A 19,019-nucleotide genomic window follows, 5' to 3' on the forward strand; every position below is an offset into this window, starting at 1 on the left:
GGAATCGACTCAACGGCAGTGGGTTTGGTTTTCTTTTTTGGATATCGGACATAAATGGCTGTTTGTTTATTTACTTATATAATAAAACAAATATTTATTAAGCAGCTACCATGTGGCAGGAACAAAGCTTCACTTTCAACATCACATTTAAACCACATAACCAGCCAATGATAAAGACACTTCATTTATCCCAATTTAGGGCTGAAAATATGAAGGCTTACGAAGGCTGAGTAACTCTCCTTCTAGGCCACTGACTATGAAAAGAAGAGCTGGGATTTGCATCTACATTCTAGAGTCAAGCCCACTCCCACCATACTATGCTAGACTGCCTCCCATCTAACCTCCTTTGACTCGAAGCCAAAAAACCAAACTGGTTGCTGTCCAGTTGCTTCCAACTCATAGTAACCCTACAGGACAGAATAGAACTTCCCCAGAGGGTCTAGGCACCATTTGTAGGAGTCACTGGTAAAATGTGCTTCTGTTGCCTCGGAGGAACTTTCATATAGAAGATATGCAGAAACCAAGTTTCTGGGGAAGTGGAGCACAGGGATTCTTAAATGGGGAGAAAGGGAGTGGCAACATGGGAGATCAGCAAGGTAGGGACCCACTCTTGGAATGGAAGTAGAGGTGGGGGTGGGGAAAGATAGGAATAGGGAGATGTCACCTAAACCACAGGGCAGAGAAACTTGTAATATTAGGGGAGGCAGAAGAAAGCTGAAAGAAAAACAATAAATATCCTTTCAACCTCAAAACTACTAGTACTTTCCCTGAAAAACAATAAAGCAAAGCAAGCAAAAAAAAAAAAAAAAAAAAACCTGTAATTTCTTTTGGACAGTAAAAATTAAGATGTCTGCCTTGGAACTAAGGTACAGATTCTACTAATAATTCTGTTAATGGATTTTTTGGTGTCTATTGGAGTGATGGAAGCCCTGGTGTCGTAGTGGTTAAGTGCTACAGCTGCTAACCAAGAGGTCAGCAGTTCGAATCCACCAGGCACTCCTTGGAAACTCTATGGGACGGTTCTACTCTGTCAGAATCAAATCAACGGCAGTGGGTTTCGGTTTTTTATTGGAGTGATAGGAGCCCTGGCGGTACAGTGGTTAAGAGCTTGGCTGCCAACCAAAAGGTCAGAAGTATGAATCCACCAGCCACTCCTTGGAAACCTTATGGGGCAGCTCTACTCTGTCCTATAGGGTTGCTATGAGTTGGAATCAACTCCATGGCAATGAGTTTGGTTTTTTAGTTTCTACTGAAGTTACACACTGTTTTCATACATTTGCTCAATGGCCTTTTTAACTTTATTGTCTGGCCTTCAGTTTGTGAGATGAACTCATGAGCCTTTCATTAACTCGCCAGGTTTCACTGAATACTAAGGGCCAAAGCTAGTTAATTCCTACATGGATCACTCTGCAGCGTTCTTATAGTCACATCTCCAATAATTCATTCCCTGCCCCCCTAAGGAGTTTTTTGGAGTCTCCAGGTGGTGCAAACAGTTGATGTGTTCAGCTGCTAACTGAAATGTTGGCAGTTCATGTCCACTCAGAGGTGCCTCGGAAGGAAGGCCTGATGATCTATTTCCAAAAAATCATCCATTGAAGGCCCTATGGAGCATATTTATACTCTGACACACATGGGTCACCAAGAGTCAGAGGTGATTCAAGGGCAACTTAAAAAAACAATTTTTTGGACATTTTTTCCCCCATGAAATTTTAATACCACAGATACACTATATATTTGTTTAGACACCAACCACTGTAACATCTAAGATCCCCCATCATCAACAAGAACCAAATTTGCTGCCTATGGGATATTGCTAGTGTTAGGAATGCATGCATTAAACTATCAAACAATGATGGTGGCTCTTCCAAAATGGTATTTTCCACTTATAACTGCCTTCCTCATGTGCACAGTTAACGTTTGTTCCCTTATCTTCGGTTGTTAGTCCCTTTATTGCCTCCCTTCCCTAAGTAGCTGGAATTGAACCTATATCAGACCCCAGCACAGCAGGAAATACCAAGAAGGCATGCTCACCATTCCTCAAACACAAATAATAGTGCCCCAGGTTGCAACTGCCAGCTTCAGTTTCTGGAAACAAAATATACATGTCAGTAGTGGCAAACTGAAAGAAGAAGAAACAAAAGTGCATGTTTGCAACTTCTTTTTTCTACTAACCTTAAAGAAGAGCAGGGAATGAAGTATCTCCCTGTCAGATGTAGAATAAAGATCAATAACATGGTTTAAGGTACCTCTCTGACAGCGTCAATTAAGTGAAATCAATTACCTAATGTGGTTTTTCTACTGTTCTTTGCTGTGCCCAGTAATTGTATACCTAACATATCTATTTAAAAAGGATGTTTTCTAGAAATACTAAGTGTATGGTTATCAAGTAAAAGTAGATATACAGAAGTTGATTGTGGGGCCACAAATACAGGCTTTGGCTATGATCCTCACTAAGTTTCTTGCTAGCTATGTGTCCTTCAGCAAGTAACTTAAATTCTTTATACTTTAGTTCTCATTAAGATTACAATAATCCATACCCAAAGTATCGTCATGAGAATGTGTTTAGTATATATCTAGGACAGATCTGGAGCCCTGGTAGTGAAATGGTTAAGAGTCCAGGCTGCTGACCACAAGGCTAGCAGTTCAACTCTACCAGCCATTCCTTAGAAACCCTCTGGGGCAGTTCTACTCTGTCCTACAGGGTCACTATGAGTTGGAATCGACTCAATGGCAACAGGTAGCACAGATCTTGGCTTGTAGTGATTGCTCAATAGGCAGGGAGGTAGTTTCTTTATTGTCCCTTCCTTTTGGATATGGATTCAAACTTCAGTGTATTGGGAATAATAAAACCAGCAAGTCAGTTAATATTATTAACATCAAAAAATTAAAAAAAGACAAGAAAGAAACTGTCATTTACTGGGGACCCTGGTGGCACAGTGGTTAAGAGCTATGGGTGCTAACCACAGAGTCAGCAGTTCAAATTCACCAGCCACTCCTTGGAAATCTGATGGGGCAGTTCTACTTTGTCCTGTAGGGTCGCTATGAGTCAGAAGTGGCCCAATGGCAAAGAGTTTTGGTTTTATCATTTATTGAACGGCTACCATATTGAGTATTCTTCCGTGCATGTTGTTGTTGTTAGGTGATGTTAAGTTGATTTTGACTCATAGCAACTCCATGTGACAGAGTAGACTTGCCCCCAGAGAGTTCTCTAGGCTGTAATCTTTACTGGAGCAGACAGCCAAGTCTTTTCTCCCATGAAGCTGCTGGCTGGGTTCGAACCATCAACCTTTTTGTTAGTAGCTTAGAACTTAACCATGGCGCCATCAGGGCTCCTAGTAGATCAAAAATTTGGGTTTTGCATGAGATCTGTATATTCACTCATTTATTGGTTTGACAGTATTTATTGTGCATGCAGTAGGTGCCAGGTACAGAAAACAGTCTTCTCACCAACTGTGTAGCAAGAGCCCTTCTCACTGCCAATACCCAGTCTCATATATTCCTTGCTACAGATTGCCTGGCATTGGGGAATTTCTGCAGGAATCTTTGGAATCAAAGCATTGTCTCAAGTTGAGCCATTATTGATGCAGTCAAAAAACTCTCTGCTAACTTCAGGAACAGCCTTACCTGTGTCCAGGGTCTGTTGCGGTATCTCTCTGCTGGTCCACGTTACTAATTCAGCTAATTGCAGCAATTACATGAAGGAATTGCTGCTAGCAAGAGAAGCCATTATGCTGTTCCTGAACAGACTGCATTCCACAGTGTTCATTAATTACACTAGCCTGTAGACTCACAACCACCAAATCAGACACTTGAGACCGCACACCATATGCATTGAAACCCTCTCAAAGCTGTAGTGCCTTTCTACACCAGTTCTCACAATGGTCCTGCCCATCATTTGCAACAGCCCTATTCCTGCCCTTCTGGTTCTAAAAATTGAAATCAAAGTCAGGATAGAATCATGCTGCTTATTGTCATTTATAGCGATGTGATAGGCTTGAGCCACCTGGAGCCACCTTGGGCCACTCAGCCTCGCATAGACCCACACAGATCATCAGGACCCAGAGCCCTTCACAGCTACACCAGAGTTAAAAATGCTCCATTCTACAGCATTCCCTCTTTAGAAAAGCGCATCAGTAATAACCATGGGAGGCGGGACACAGTGATAAGTCTTTGATGCCTCTGTGTATTGGTTTCCTTACCTCTCTTTCTCTCCCTTTCTCTTTTCCCTCTCTCCTCCCACCCCAATATTTTTCTCTGACATGCACAGCCAACGTCAGATGATCTCGTTTCATCTGCTGAATGTTCTAGCGATGATGAAGACTTCGTTGAATGTGAGCCAAGTACAGGTAGGTCAGGTCAGTCTTGTTTTGCTTGCTTTCTTTTTTCATTTGCAAAAAACAATGCATACATATATGTGAATATATACGTCTTTTATATATATTATAGTGTGTTAATGTGTGCATATCTCATATCTATATATGTATAGAAATACATATATAAATATTATATAAAAATGAAAGCATCAAATCCCACGGAATGAGCAGTAATATCCCAGGGAAATTTACAGTCAGCCCTTGATAACTAAAGAAAAATCTATGATGAAGGGCCTAATTTTGGGCAACTGGATGTCCAAATTAACCATCAGAAATACAAATGTGTAGCAGCCAGTGGCAGCTATCAAATTGACAGCAGGTGGGGGCATAAAGAGGTTGATATTGGAATGACATCAGAAAATATGAACCCCAAGTGGAGCTTATGGTAAATAACATTTAAAACTCAGAGCTCAAGTGACAAATAAAATAAAATAAAATGAAGCAAAGCCAAAGCACATTTTTCTATGGGATTTTGACAGCAGTTGACATGATATTGTATTTATACTAATTTTGTTCATTGTGTGTCTAGAGAACTTATGAAGCAATATAGTATAGTAAACCAAAATTAGTACTGAACCATGCCATGTTAACGGCTGCGATGCTTCAAAATGTATCTACTGTGCTGAAGTTGAGAGGACTTTGGCAATTAGAAGCTTCAGTGTTCCCTTTTTGGACCCAGATACATTTTGATTTTCTATGGTCTTTCTTTATAGTGAGCTATATATGATATAATGTCCAGCAGGCAACTGCAGTCCCTTATTATTTTCTATCAACTTTTCCAAGTCATCTGTTTTGAGACTTGCTATAAGTTAAACTTTTATGTATGTATATATGTAATAGAGAACAGATATCATTGAATTTCTGTGTATGTTTAATAAAATTAAAAGCTGAAGTGACATTACCTAGTGACATTAGGATCTTATTTTAGCAAAGGCTAAAAGAAATAAGTAGAATTTTCTAGTTGATTCTTTTCATTGTTTTATCTTTCTTCTTCTTTTTTTTTTTAAAGGCAAGCCATTAAATATTTTCTTTTACTAGTTCCAGAGAAATTTGAGCTTCATGAAAAAAAGAAGTAACAGATGAAGGGCCTAATAAAAAACCCTCCATTTCTTACCCCAAATGATTGACAAGTCTTGAAGCTTGTCTCCTTAGTGACTTGCATATGCCTTTGCACCCAGGAAGTTCTATGGGTTCTTGTCCTTAGTATTATAGGGACACATCAATAATATGTAGGACTTTTCCATTCTGGAGCGTGATGTGTTCCTTTGGGAGTTCAGTTGTGTGGAAGGAAAGTAAACCTGACCTGGTTAGTCAGGCTTTCCCAGGTTATCAGGTAATAATCTCAGTGTGTTACAGTGAGGTTTTAACTCTCAAGGGCAGATAAATCCAATCTATATCAGAATTTGGACACCAAGTTCTTATTCATTAATTAATTCACCCATCCATTCGTTCATTCAATAGATATTTCTTGAGCACTCAGGCAGGACACAATGTATTCCTGGATTTGAGCCTTCCTATTTTAATAATTTTCATAAATGAGCTGTCAGAAAATAGAATAAAGAGATTTACTATCTAAATTACCTCTCCAACATAATTTAGTTCAACAGATATTTTTTGAGGGCCAACTCTTTATGTTTGACACTGAGCTAGATATTAAGAATTCAAATATGAATATGGCATGATATCCAGGACATGATGTTAAATGAACTGATTTTATGACTAATAGTTTAAGATACCTAGATTTTAATTTGGATTACCTGTTTTTGTGCTTTTTCAGCAGGGATATTTGTATATGCAAGAATTGTCAAGTCCTTAAGCATTCTTATAAAGGGTGAAGCTTGAAGCTTCAGAAATATTACTACCACTCTCCCCCATTACCAACACCCCTTTTCCTCTCACACACTCTCATCTGCATAGAAACTTGCACAACAATGCAGAAAGTTTTTTTCTAGATCTAAGATCCATCAGGTCTACCTCTCCCCAGGCCGCGGGTATATATTTGCCATTGGGTATTAAACTTGCACAGGCCCAAATATGAAAAGCTTCAAACTAAGTCCATTTGTTTTTTTAGTGGCTGCAAAGATGTTTCATCTGATTCAAAAGCAGGAAGCACAAATTCAATGCCAGCATTTCTGAAACAATGTAATTCCATCTAGTTGGCAGGGGATGAAAGCAATTTTTAAAACAACATATGGTCTCTGCAGGGGACCTAGGGGTGGGGAAATGGGGGGTGTATAAATAAAGTACGTCAAAGAATCCCCACCCTGAAAGAGTTGATCCCCTCTGCCTAGGATTGATTATTCAACTCATCACATTTGAAAAATGAGCATTTCCACTGCTTCATAAAGTATTCCTGGTAAGTGATTTGGATAAACAGGGAATTATGTCAGAGGCATATTTAATACAGGAAGAAACCAAGGAGTAGATATTCCTGTTGATGCCTAGAGAGAAGAGGTTTTGCCCTGGGGATCTGATTAGCTCTGATGAGGGTTACGTACATACAGCTCTCAAGTCCTCTTTTTCGTTACACAGGAGATGGTTTCCCAGCCTTTACATTTCTAAAAAACGGTAGGGATTAAGCATCAGAAGCATTTAAACCAGGAGTTTCTGAGGCCAGGTTTTGCCCTGCCTATATTTTTTATAGGGAAGGCGTCCAATACCCAAGCAGCAATTGAAAATGGTGACATTTACATACCTTGGACATAAATCATTCATCCTGAGATGCCATGTGAATATTGAGCTTAAACTCTGCTTTTGACATCCTATTTCACTGCCTCAGTTTCCAAAAGTATACTTTTTCCCAGGGCTAAGGCTTGATGGGAACACATTAAACTTGACTCATCACCCAGGCCTTGTGCTGTTGTATTTAACATTCACTTTGCCTTCTCTCACTTTGTTAGTGAGTTTATTATTTTCTGTCTCAGTTACCAGGCATTTAACTACTACGGGTTATTTTTGGTTAGTTTAGATACATGTGAAGCCCTCACTTTTCATAAATTTGGGCAGTTTAGTGTATGCTATGATTCAACCCCTTTTGTTTTCATGTGGGCCCATAAACCCGTGGCTGTCAAGTCCATTCCAACTCATAGCAGCCCTGTAGGACAGAGTGGAACTGCCCCATAGGGTTTCCAAGGAGCACCTGGTGGATTTGAACTGCCGACCTTTTGGTTACCAGTCGTAACTCTTAACCACTGCACCACCAGGGTTTCCTTCCTGTGTTAAATGAAATTATTTTCCTAATTTAATGTTCTTTAAATCAAGATGGATTCAAAGCCACTGGTTTTGAGTCAGATGTAAGCAATTACCTTTTCACATTCAGAGCCTATTTTGGCATTTATAGGTCCCTGTGGTAAGGAGCCTTGATGGCACAGTGAGTAAAGTGCTCGACTGCTAACAGAAAAGTCAGTGGTTCAAACCCACCCCCTGCTCTGCAGGAGAAAGATGTGGCAGTCTGCCTCTGTAAAGATTTAAAGCCGTAGAAACACTAAGGGGCAGTTCTACTCTGTCCTATAGGGTCAGTTTGAGTTACAATCAACTCAACGGCAATGGGTTTGTGTTTACTTTTGGTGGTTTGGTGTAACTTCGTTATATCATATTTGGGGATAACAACATGTTTTGGAGTGTGAGTGATTATAGTCTTAGAAACCTTGCATGTGTAATAGATCTCAAATTTTCACAGTATAGTTTCCTCCTGAGAATATATAAATAAGCACAAAAACAAAAAAACTAAGTCATGAGATCAAGACACAGAGTGAAAGCTCAGTTAGTATTTGTTGACTAAGTTATTGTGACTCAAAATACTTCATAATCTTAAATTCAAATTGGAGAACATTTTCATACCTCTAACTTCATCCCCCTTTAAACAGCTAAAATAAAGCCTATTGAATTATTTAAAACCTATTTTTTCATACAAGTAAATATCACCCTAATAAAACCTACATTTCTTCCACAAAAAGAATATTCTCATTTTCCTTATACCTTCTCCTCCTGGCTCATTTTATAATGAGTCACAAGTAAGATTGTATTTTCTGAACTTTTGCTTTAAGGATCCAAAATTGAATTTTTAACTATAAAATCACAGTGAAGCTATCCGCATCAGTTGAAAATATTCAGAAGACTATTTGAAGAGCTGTGTAAGTATCTAAATGTGAGGATCAGGATTTTAAGTTGTCTAAATTGTAAACTTTGAGTGTGTTCTCTACCAAAGAAATCAGAGTCTGCTTAATATTTGAAATTAGTTTCTTTGGATATAACTCTTTCCTTTCCAACCACTCTTTTATTGCTATTAAATTGTGCGGTAAACTCATATCTCACCGTCATTCTTGTTTCTTTGGTACCAACATGAAAAGTAGATGAGCTGGAAGGGGCTAGACAACCACCAAACCAAAAAACTCTCTGCCATCGAGTCAGTTCTGACTCATAGTGACCCTATACGACAGAGTAGAACTGCCCCATATGGTTTCCAAGGAGCGCCTGGTGGATTTGGACTGCTTACCTTTTGGTTAGCAGCCATAGCTCTTAACCGCTATACCACCAGGGTTTCCAGTCAACCACCAGAAAATGGAATTCCCTCATAAGATGATGGAAGCCAAATAACGATTAAGATGTTTGGTAAATTCATGTATGTGATCTAAAATGTGGGGATGAATTCTGAAATACAGAGAGATTGGTGAAATTCACTTTCATATTCTTCTCTCTCCATCCCCAATATCTCTTTGTAAATAGACATCAAACCAATACAAATGTATTCTTAGATTAACAGTTATATAGTTAAAAATGTTTAACTTCCTGTATTTTATATATATGCAATCTCAATATTCTAAAAGTCCTTGGTGGGTGGGGAGAGGGCACAGGGCAGAGAAGACAATAAAAAGAAATTCCTTTTACACCTTAGAAATGACATGGCTGTAATTAACAACCATATTGATTCATTCATCTGTTATCCCAGGATACATTTTTCTGGTTGTCAATTAGCCAGGCTTTTTGCATCAACTTTTGCTGAATGTCCTTTGATCAAATCTCAAGGGACAACACTTCCGCCAGAGGGCAGACAGTAAAAGGAAGCAAAGATGAAACACATCCATCTATCAATAGGGCTCTGCTAAACAGCTTTCATAATGGTTGCATTGAGGGAGACGTTTAAACTAATGGCAGTAATCCAAGATCACAAAATAATTACTATTCCCAGGATGGTTCTCAGATGTATTTTATTTATCAAATCTACAGTCCTCACATTTGCATTTGGTGTTATTGGTACTTTGTTCTTCTTTGTTAGCCAGACTAGAATACCCAACACAGTGCGGGTGAAATCTAAATTTGGCACAACACAAAGAGCATAGCCGTATTTGTGTTTTCCAGGTGGAGCTGGGTTCTTAATCTTTATCAGCTTGAGATGTCTCAGCAACATATTTATAATAGGAAAATCTGGCACTGAGTTGTTAAAAGCATACCAAAGCTTTAGAGCTTTTATTTGCTGGAACACTGTAGCAAATGCAGCTAGAATGCTAAGATAATAATTTTCTAATGAAGGATAAGGAGAAATAGAGCTTTTATTTACCAGAATCTATAAATGACAAAAAGAAAACATGTTGATCGTTGGTCCTAAATATGATATTTATAACCTTAGTTGTTTATACAAATACATTTGTCACTAGTGGCTTCAGTAAGCTTGAACAGTTAGAAATGTGTATGTTTTTTATTACCAAGAAGTGGATATTTGTTTATTTATTCATTCATTTAATTTGAGAAAGATTTTCTATACGGAAAGCCATGATTGGTAAATGAAATCATGTTTAGATTTCATTAGTCAAGCGGCTACTCAGTGTATAGTAGAATATTAAATGCCTAGGTAAAACATTATAGGAATAGTTGAGTATCACAGCATCCAGAATTTCACTCTGAAGAGCTCAATTCCATTTAATAACACTTTGAATAAAGAGATAATGGAAGCAATCTTAAACATTTTAGCTTTGGAAAGAGAGATGTAAGTAGATGTAAAATTAATGAATTTAATTAATCATTATTGGCTGCAGGATTTAGTCATTTTTACCTTTAAGTTGTAATGCATGCCCAAGGTACACAGAAACAACATCATTCACATGTTTACGGCTAGGTTTAATCCTATCAAATTTTAAATTTTCTTAATGGATCTGCAAATGAATAGAGCATGCCCGTGAGAGCATTAATGGTATAGCTGCTTCATTCATTAACCCACTTTTTTCTAGCTCAACTCCACCCCAAGCCAAACTAAATTTTAGCCATTGGAATAAATATATGCCCGTTAAGTTGCTAATGATAACATAAGTTGAAAATTAGAGTAAGAATAGAAGTATCAGAATCGGAAAAATTTACTAACTGGCTAATGTATTTTAGGCAGTTGATAACTTAGACATAGTGTGAATAATATATGTGGCTCATGGATTGACCATTATCATGAATTTTATGACAAGAATAACAAATTTAATAGAAAAAATGTTGAAAACGAAAAAATTCTATTCAGCTCTACTACTCAAGATTTCTTGGCATTGGGGGAGAGTACAGAAGGGAGGGAATCAATAAGATCAGTAAACATTTTAGTAAATGTGAATGCTTCCTTTTGAAAGTTCAGTAAATTGCTTACTTATGCAAACTTTTTGGTTGACTGCTATGTCTAGTCACTGGAATAGGTGCTGGAAATACAAAAATAAGAACAGACTTTTTCCAGGAGCTCACAGTCTGTTAGGGAAGGCGGTTATAAAAGTAAGGGGAGATAAAGGTCAGAAGGGAAAGGAAAGGAAGAAAACAATGTGGACTCACAATGAATGGAATTGCTTAGGATGTAATATAAACTCTAAGGAGAGATCTCTAACTCAGGGAGTAACATGCCCCACCCAAGGACAGGCAAGAACAATCACAGAAGATGCTGTCAACCAGTGACCGAAGCAATTAACCCCAAGAGCGCTCTCCAAGATCTCAGCTTTGTGGTCCAGAATTTCTTATCTATTATATTTGAAAAATTAGTACAGTTTAGTAACGAATTTTTCTTTGAGCTCCACATATACAGCATGGTCTAGAACCAGGGCCTTTTAGGTAATTGAGTAAAGATGGGCACGGTGAAGGGAGAATGTCAGGCTCAACTCATGAGAACTTCCTGAATTCAAAGGCTGATGCAAGTGGAAGATAAAGAGTCAACTTAATGAAATCATTAAGTAAATTAAAAAAAAAAATGAAAGAAAGAAAGAAAAAGATTGGGTTTTAAAAGGAAAGTTTTTTATTAATTTTATTTTATTCTTTTTGTTTAATTTTTTTTCTCCCATAAGCCCCGAGTATATGTATATGTACTGTGTGTGTATATATATATATGTATATACATATACATATGTGTGTATACTAAATATATACTGCCTTTCACTCCATATATACATATATATGTGTATACACAGTATAAATGATATTAGACTAATATAAGCAGAGATTAACAACAGCCCCCGCCATCAGTCACGTGTTTACACAGAAATTCATGCCATCATTAATAACCAGCATCAGCCAACATAGACATGCGTGATACCGTTATAACTTGGTGAACTTAAAGCATGCTGATTTTTCTTTGGGTTTTGTTTTCTTCTTTGTCATAATTATAATGGGGAGTCCGTAATTCAGTTATCCTTGGGAGGGGTGGAGAGAAAAAATTATACAGATATATCTATACGTATATACACATCCCTGTGTGTATATATATAAATAGATATATACCTTGTATATATTTGAAAAACATTTTTGTCGTTTCACCTCATCTTGTGCCGCATGAATTTTTGGTGGTTCAATTTACTTTATTTTGTTTTAATTCATATTTAGTAGTTTGGTCATTTTGGCTATTTTTAACTCATTGCTATATGTTTATGAATAATTATAATTATTTTTTAAATACGGAAAGATATATAGATATACAATAAAACAAGGCAACAAAATCTTTTCTTGCCATCCTAATCCTGAACTTCCCCCCTTCAGCGTATCCCTTCAGTATTTATGCTCAAAACAAAACAAACCCCAACAAAATCCAAGAAAGTTGTGTACAAAAGAATGAAATACCATGTTTTCCTCTTCCTCCTCCAACACATATTTTCCTTTTAAGTTTCTTCCCTTTCTGTTTGTATTTTTCCCCATATCTGCACAAGCTACTTCCCCTTGGTGTCCTCTTTATGACAATGTAAATAAAAGAAGATAAATCATTCCGAAAAATAAATAATAAAAGAAAGAAAAACATGTAGAAGCCAGAGAGAAACATATCTTCCCCACAAATTTCAGATGGCATAAAAAGAATTTTATTGCAGATATAGAACATTTGTTGTATCTTTGATTTCTGGACAAGCCCAGGATCATTGTATGGCATGCAGTGACAGTTTTGTAGCTAATCTACTAACCATGGCCTCCATCACCAATGCATGGCTGTAATGATGCCATCTTGTGTTTCATTCAAGTGACACATCCACGCTAACCCAGCAAGTCCAGTATATGAGTTGTGGGGATAATTTTCTTTTGTAGTTATAATTTCATGGGTTCTCATTTCTGTCATGATTTCCTTTGGGTCATGGAAGCCTCAATAGCTGTCCTCGTAGCATCTCTGTTTGGTTTTGTTCTTGTGTTTGCTTTCCTTGGCACAGCAGTCAAGTGTGTGTCTCTTGTCTGGTACATCTGTCTTGTCATCCTGTCTTAGAGTTCACTGTTGTGGTGTTGTTCTGTGATTCTGTTCTCTGTTTGTAATACGTGGTTTGAAATCCTCCCCCTTTATTTCTCACTCCCGTATTGTCTCTACTTTTAACCTTACTCCCAGGGAACTTCACAAAAGAGCAAAACAAATTCTCAGTCAAATTCTAAGACCAATACTGGGGTTTGCATCTGGAAGTTGTAAGTGGCACTTTTTACCTGATTAAGGAGGCAAAACTTACAATGGGAAATTACTACTAATAATAGCCAGCCAACAACCACATCAACTGCAACGGGAAACCCTTGTTGATATCTCTGGAGTGATTAAAAAGGCTTACGGTCAAAGGGATTCATGTGAGAGCTAATTTCCAAAGGGTTTTTCCATAGATTTAGAATCTTCTAGTCGGAGTCTTTTCTTCAGGAACAGTTCAACAGAGGAATTTCCAGAAAATTCTAGCGAGGGAATGACATCGTCTCTGCTATACAGAGCAGTGTCTGTTCCTGAACTGGTTAGGAATTTGTGAAAATCTGAATGTGTTTTATTATAAAATTCGTTTATATTTATGTATTAGCCTAAAATATAAATGTGTTTAACAAGGCATCTGAGACAGAAAAAATATATATATGTATATATATATTTTTTAATTCACTGGTTCTGACTCATAACTCATGCACATTTTGAGTAAAGATTATCATTTATCTTTTGGGATATATATACATATATAGTATAAATTCATGGCAACATTAGAGAGCCAACACTTTGACTTGGATCTAAATTCTTTCTGTTCTGTTTCCAAAGTACATGGCATATACAACATCCTTATTTATGAAGATAGACTCCGAATTTCTTGAGAGAGAAGTGGAAGAAAGTGCTCGGTTAACTTTTTCAGATGATGAATAACACCTGTGATTATCCAGGCACTGTGCTGCATAATTCAGAAGGACCTGGTTTGTTTGATGCTAACAGAAGGAAAAGGACACTCTGTAATATCGTCTCCACCCATTTATTCTTAAGGGTTGAGCAAGGCAACATAAAATCTTTTTCTTTTTTTTTTTTAGGTAATAGATTAAAGATTTTTGAAATAGGCCTTAAGAGAAGAAGTCTGTATATCTAACCTGGAGAAGAGAAAGTTTCTCAAGGCATGGTTTTATGATGGGATGTTTCAGTCATGATAGGGTTGTTCTTTGCTTCTTTGGTTATAAGGTTAAGGAGGTAGGGAAAAGCAAGGCAAGAGAAAATTCATGGGCTTTATGTACTAAGAGGAGTCCATGAGTGGTACAAACGGAAAAGTTAACTGTTCAAGTTGACCCAGAAATGCCTCGAAAGAAAGGCTTGGTTATCTACTTCTGAAAAATCAGCCATTGAAAACCTGATGGAGTACATTTTACTCTGACACACATGAAGTCACCATGAGTCGGAAATGACTTGATGACAACTGGTTTATGTATTAAGAACTTTGTAATGAAGGAAGGAAGGGGAAGAGGGACAGAGAAATAGAAGAAAGGAAGAGTAGAAGGAAGGAAGGAAGAAAGGAGGGAGGGAGGGAGGGAGGGAGGGGAAAAAGGAGGAGTGGAGGAAGCAAAGAAGAAAGGAAAAGAAAAAAGAATAGGCAGGACAGAAAATAGGGATTAGAAGGGAGTGAGGGGTTGATTATGAGCCAGGTACAGTGGCATGCTGATAAATGCTTAAAAACTGTTTGACAGTTTCTGTGCTGTAAAATATTTCCACCATGGCTGATCTCAAGACACCAATATGATAGCACCAAACTCGGGGTTGGAAAGAGATGCTCAGTAGCACACAAATATACAGTATTTTTACCATATGGATGCTGTGTTGCCGTTGTCGTTAGTTGCCATCAAGTCGATTCCAACTCATGGTGACCTTATGTGTGCAGAGTAGAACTGCCCTGTAGGGTTTTCAAGGCTGTGACCTTTCAGAAGCAAATCACCAGGCCTGACTTTTGAGGCACCTCTGGGTGGGTTTGAACCTGACCTAGTGTTTAGTGGTCAACTGCTTAACCATCTGTGCCACTCAGGAAATCTTATAGATATTATAGATATCGATAACCTCAAGAATATAGATAATACTAAAATGTGATAAAATAATTAGGTTATGATGAATTTTAAGTATTTTTACCTCAGAGGTACCTTGGAAGAAAGACCTGGCCATCTATTTTTGAAAAAAAAAAAAAAAAGCCATTGGAAACCCTATGGAGCACAGTTTACTCCGACAAACATGGGCTCACCGTGAGCCGGAGCCAACTCAACAGCAACTGGTGTTTAGTATAAGTTATCTCATTGAGCTTCATGTTTTTAATTTTTGACAATTGCCGTGTTTAACAACCAGCTTGCAAAATTCCTGAAAATGTAGCTCTCAGCTTTCATGAGCTGATATAAGCCGGCTCTTGCATCCTACCAGCCCAGGTACTATGCAAGGTCCATTCACACAGGCTCTTTACATTATTATGAGGTAGAAACTTTGGAGGGCATATTACAATTCAGAAATGTGAGATTCAAAAAGATTGCTTTTCCAAGATGATGAACCTGTGTATGAGCGGCAGAGGTAAGATTTGAACCCAAGGCAGTTTGACTCTCTTATCTATTTTCTTTCCATCGCAGTATGCCCAGAGGATCAGGCTTAAACATTTATTAAAACACTAAACTTTGGAATGCTCAGGTACTCATTTGTAGCATTTATCATGAATGGAGTTTCCATGTTGCCCCAAAGAGATTCTTTCTTTAGAGAAGAGATAAAATGGAATTTCAATGTATTAGGGTTGTGTGAATGGCAAAATGATGACAAGGAAACAGAACTAGGACTCCTGACATTCAGTTTGTAAATGTCACAAAAAGCACGCCTGCAACTTCATGAGTGTCTACTTTGACTAATTCTGTTTCCTCGAAATAGAGTTGCCAAATACTCCTCCCTTAGTGACTCTGAAGCTGAACAGGGTATTTCTTAGGTTTTTAAATTATGTTTACTGAGCTTTAGAAAGACTATAATAGATGTATTTTTTAGCACATAATTATAATCTCCAGCATGATTCCATTACTCAGTTGTGATGTTTTTGTAACTTTTTAAATATAATGAACTTTATTTAGTTAGAATAGTCAAGGCATGTTAATTAGCCAACTGCACTGTGAAATGTATCAATGCCCCTTGCTTCTATGTTTTCTCACAGAGTAAACTACTACATTAACATATGAACAGCGTGAGAACCAATGCAGAGAATGGCCGCAGATTTTTTTTTTTTTTTTAATCTTACTATTAGATACTTAATCATTGCTTTGCAAAAGAGTTTGAGAAACCTGGGAATTAAAAGGAAAATCTTGGGTCTTATTAGCCCTTCCAATTTGACAACATAGATTCTCTGATTGAGTTTCTGATAGCTCAATAATTTACTTTTGTTTTAGAGTCAGGCTTAATTGCCCCTGTGGTCAGCTTTCAATAACATCTCATGTAAAACTTAATAGAGTCTCTTGAACGGAATTTCTTGGCTTTTACATACAGGTTTGCCACTGTTAAGTCTTTTTTCCTTCATTCGGTGAATGTTTATTGAGCACGTATATTGTCAGGTGGTTCAGTGGTAGAATCCTTGCCTTCCATGTGGGAGACCTGGGTTCAGTTCTGGCCAACACACCTCAAGCACAGCCACTACCCGTCTGTCTGTGGAGACTCGGGAGTTGCTGTGTGCTGAACAGGTTTCAGCGGAGCTTCCAGCCTAAGGTGAACTAGGAAGAAAAGCCTGAAGATCTACTTCCAAAAATCAGTCAATGTAAATGCTATGGATCACGACAGTCCAGTCTGCATCCAATCATGAGGATAGCGCAGGACCGGGCAGCATTTTGTTCTGTCATGCATGGAGTCGCCATGAGTCAGGGACTGACGACAGCTAACAACAACTATTGTCAGGTATTGTCCTAAGTGTTTTATATTTTTAACTTCTTTAATTGTCACAGCAGCCATGTGAGGCTCTATTATTATCCTCTCCATTTTAAAGATGAGTAAACTGAGAACACACAGAGAAGCTAAATAAATTGTCCAAGGATACACAGCAAGGAAGTAGCAGAGACAGGATTTGAACCCAAGCCAGCTGACCCCTGAGCCCACACACTGACCACTGTACTATACTGTCTCTTATTATATAGTACTCACTCTCCATTGACCCATATATATGACAGGCACAAAATAGCTACCTGCCTCCTTGATAAGAATGAAAAAGTATAGTCAATGGTCAAGAAAAACTTGTTAAATGATACTATGTATCTCAAAGTCTTCAAGAACCTTAGTAGACAAAGGTTATGATATTGTACAGTTATAATTTATCCAAAAAGCTGTGGTCGAAACAAGTTGCTCAAATTTCCTGCTGAGGTGGAATGGTTCCAATATCAGAGAGAAATATAAACACTCATGAAAGGTCAAATCCCTGGTTGTACAGCGTTTAAGCATTTGGCTGCTAACCAAAAGGTTGGCAGTTTGAATCCACCAGCCTTTCCTTGGAAACCCAATGGGGCAGTCCTATTCTGTCCTATAGGGTCGCTACAAGTTGGGATGGACTCAACGGCAACAGGTTTTTTGTCTGGGTTAGTGTCTTTTAATTTCACCTATCTAATAATCTGTGCACTGGGGGCTTCTAGCTCATTACTCACCAGCAGTCCTATTCAGACCATACATTCAGACAACAGCCACCTCTTACTGATGTGAGAATTCCGAGAATAGAGGCTCTTGGTAAGAGCTTATGAAAGATACTGTTATTTTCTTTATTTCAGAAGGAATTACGTTCCTCGGAACATAGTGTTTTAGATGTCACAGCTGATAAAAAAAAATCCATTGCTGTCGAGTCGATTCCGACTCATAGCGACCCTATTGCAGCTAATAGAAAGCAAAATAAACGGAAACTTACCAGAAGATGTATTTCTTACCTTAGCGCTTTTCTGACATCACTGTGCTCTTGACATCTCCTAATGCCACACTTATTTGCCTATCCTCTTTTCTTTTATCTCACACCTTGCATCAGATAGCTAAAATTATTTAACAATCAAAACAAACAACAAACCTTTACTGTCCCCTAGAATTTTCAGTGCAAGAAAAGAATCTTAAAAGTAGTTAAGAAGAACTAAAATCCACAATAAAAAAGTGCTTTTTAAAAAGGCATGTTTATTTTTATTAGAATTCTTCTTCTCAGGAACATACAACCTACCCAAAAATCTAAAGGCCTCGTTACAAATTACAGGAGGCCTGAAAAGTAGTCCTGAAGTCAAATTCTAAACTGGAAAATTCATAGAGTTGAAATGCTTGAGGACCTTCTGTTTTTAAATTATGCTTGCGTCTTAGCTTTGGAGCATAAAGGACCCCTTCTTCCACTAAAAGATAATGATAATTGACAATATTTTACTGCCAAGTGTTCAAATCTGTCAGATGAATTACCCGGAGCAATAGCCAGCCAACTGTTCTTTAACAGACCAGGAGTAAATATTTACATTTTGAGGGTCCTACAAACCTAATCACAACTACTCAACTCTGCTGTTGTAATGCAAAATTAGTCATAAAACCAAAACCAAACCCACTGCAGTGGTGGTGATTCCCACTCATACTGGCCCTATAAGACAGAGTAGAACTGCCCCATCAGATTCCCAAGAAGTGTCTTGTAGATCCAAACCGCCCACCTTTTGGTTAGCAGCCATAGCTCTTCACCACTATGCCACCAGGGTTTCCAAAGCAGTCATCCCCCCCCCAAAAAAAAACAAACCCACTGCCACTGAGTCGATTCCGACTCATAGAGACCCTATAGGACAGATAGAACTGACCCCATAGTTTCCAAGGAGTGTCTGGTGGATTCAAACTGCTGACCTTTTGGTTAGCAGCTGCAGCTCTTAACCACTACACCACCAGGGTTTCCAAAGCAGTCATAGACATACATAAATAAATGAGTCTGTCTGTGTTTCAATAAGACTTCACTTATA

The 19,019-nt window shown here is 38.0% G+C and overlaps 1 protein-coding gene across 18 annotated transcripts in view; it reads left to right on the forward strand.

Annotated features, from left to right (window-relative positions):
* The window catches only part of NRXN3 (neurexin 3), a 1,785,202-nt gene that overhangs the window by 1,728,217 nt on the left and 37,966 nt on the right, over window positions 1–19,019 (forward strand). For 6 of the 18 annotated variants that reach the window (XM_064292808.1, XM_023546429.2, XM_064292807.1 and 3 more), the window contains one exon: window positions 4,268–4,346. In XM_064292808.1, coding sequence (XP_064148878.1) covers window positions 4,268–4,346 — 79 coding nt within the window. Of the gene's footprint in view, window positions 1–4,267; window positions 4,356–19,019 lie in introns of all 18 variants that reach the window. The other 12 variants (XM_064292809.1, XM_064292812.1, XM_064292811.1 and 9 more) reach the window with 3 other exon arrangements.

This window comes from Loxodonta africana, chromosome 10, assembly GCF_030014295.1.
Source record: "Loxodonta africana isolate mLoxAfr1 chromosome 10, mLoxAfr1.hap2, whole genome shotgun sequence".
NCBI lineage: Eukaryota > Metazoa > Chordata > Mammalia > Proboscidea > Elephantidae > Loxodonta > Loxodonta africana.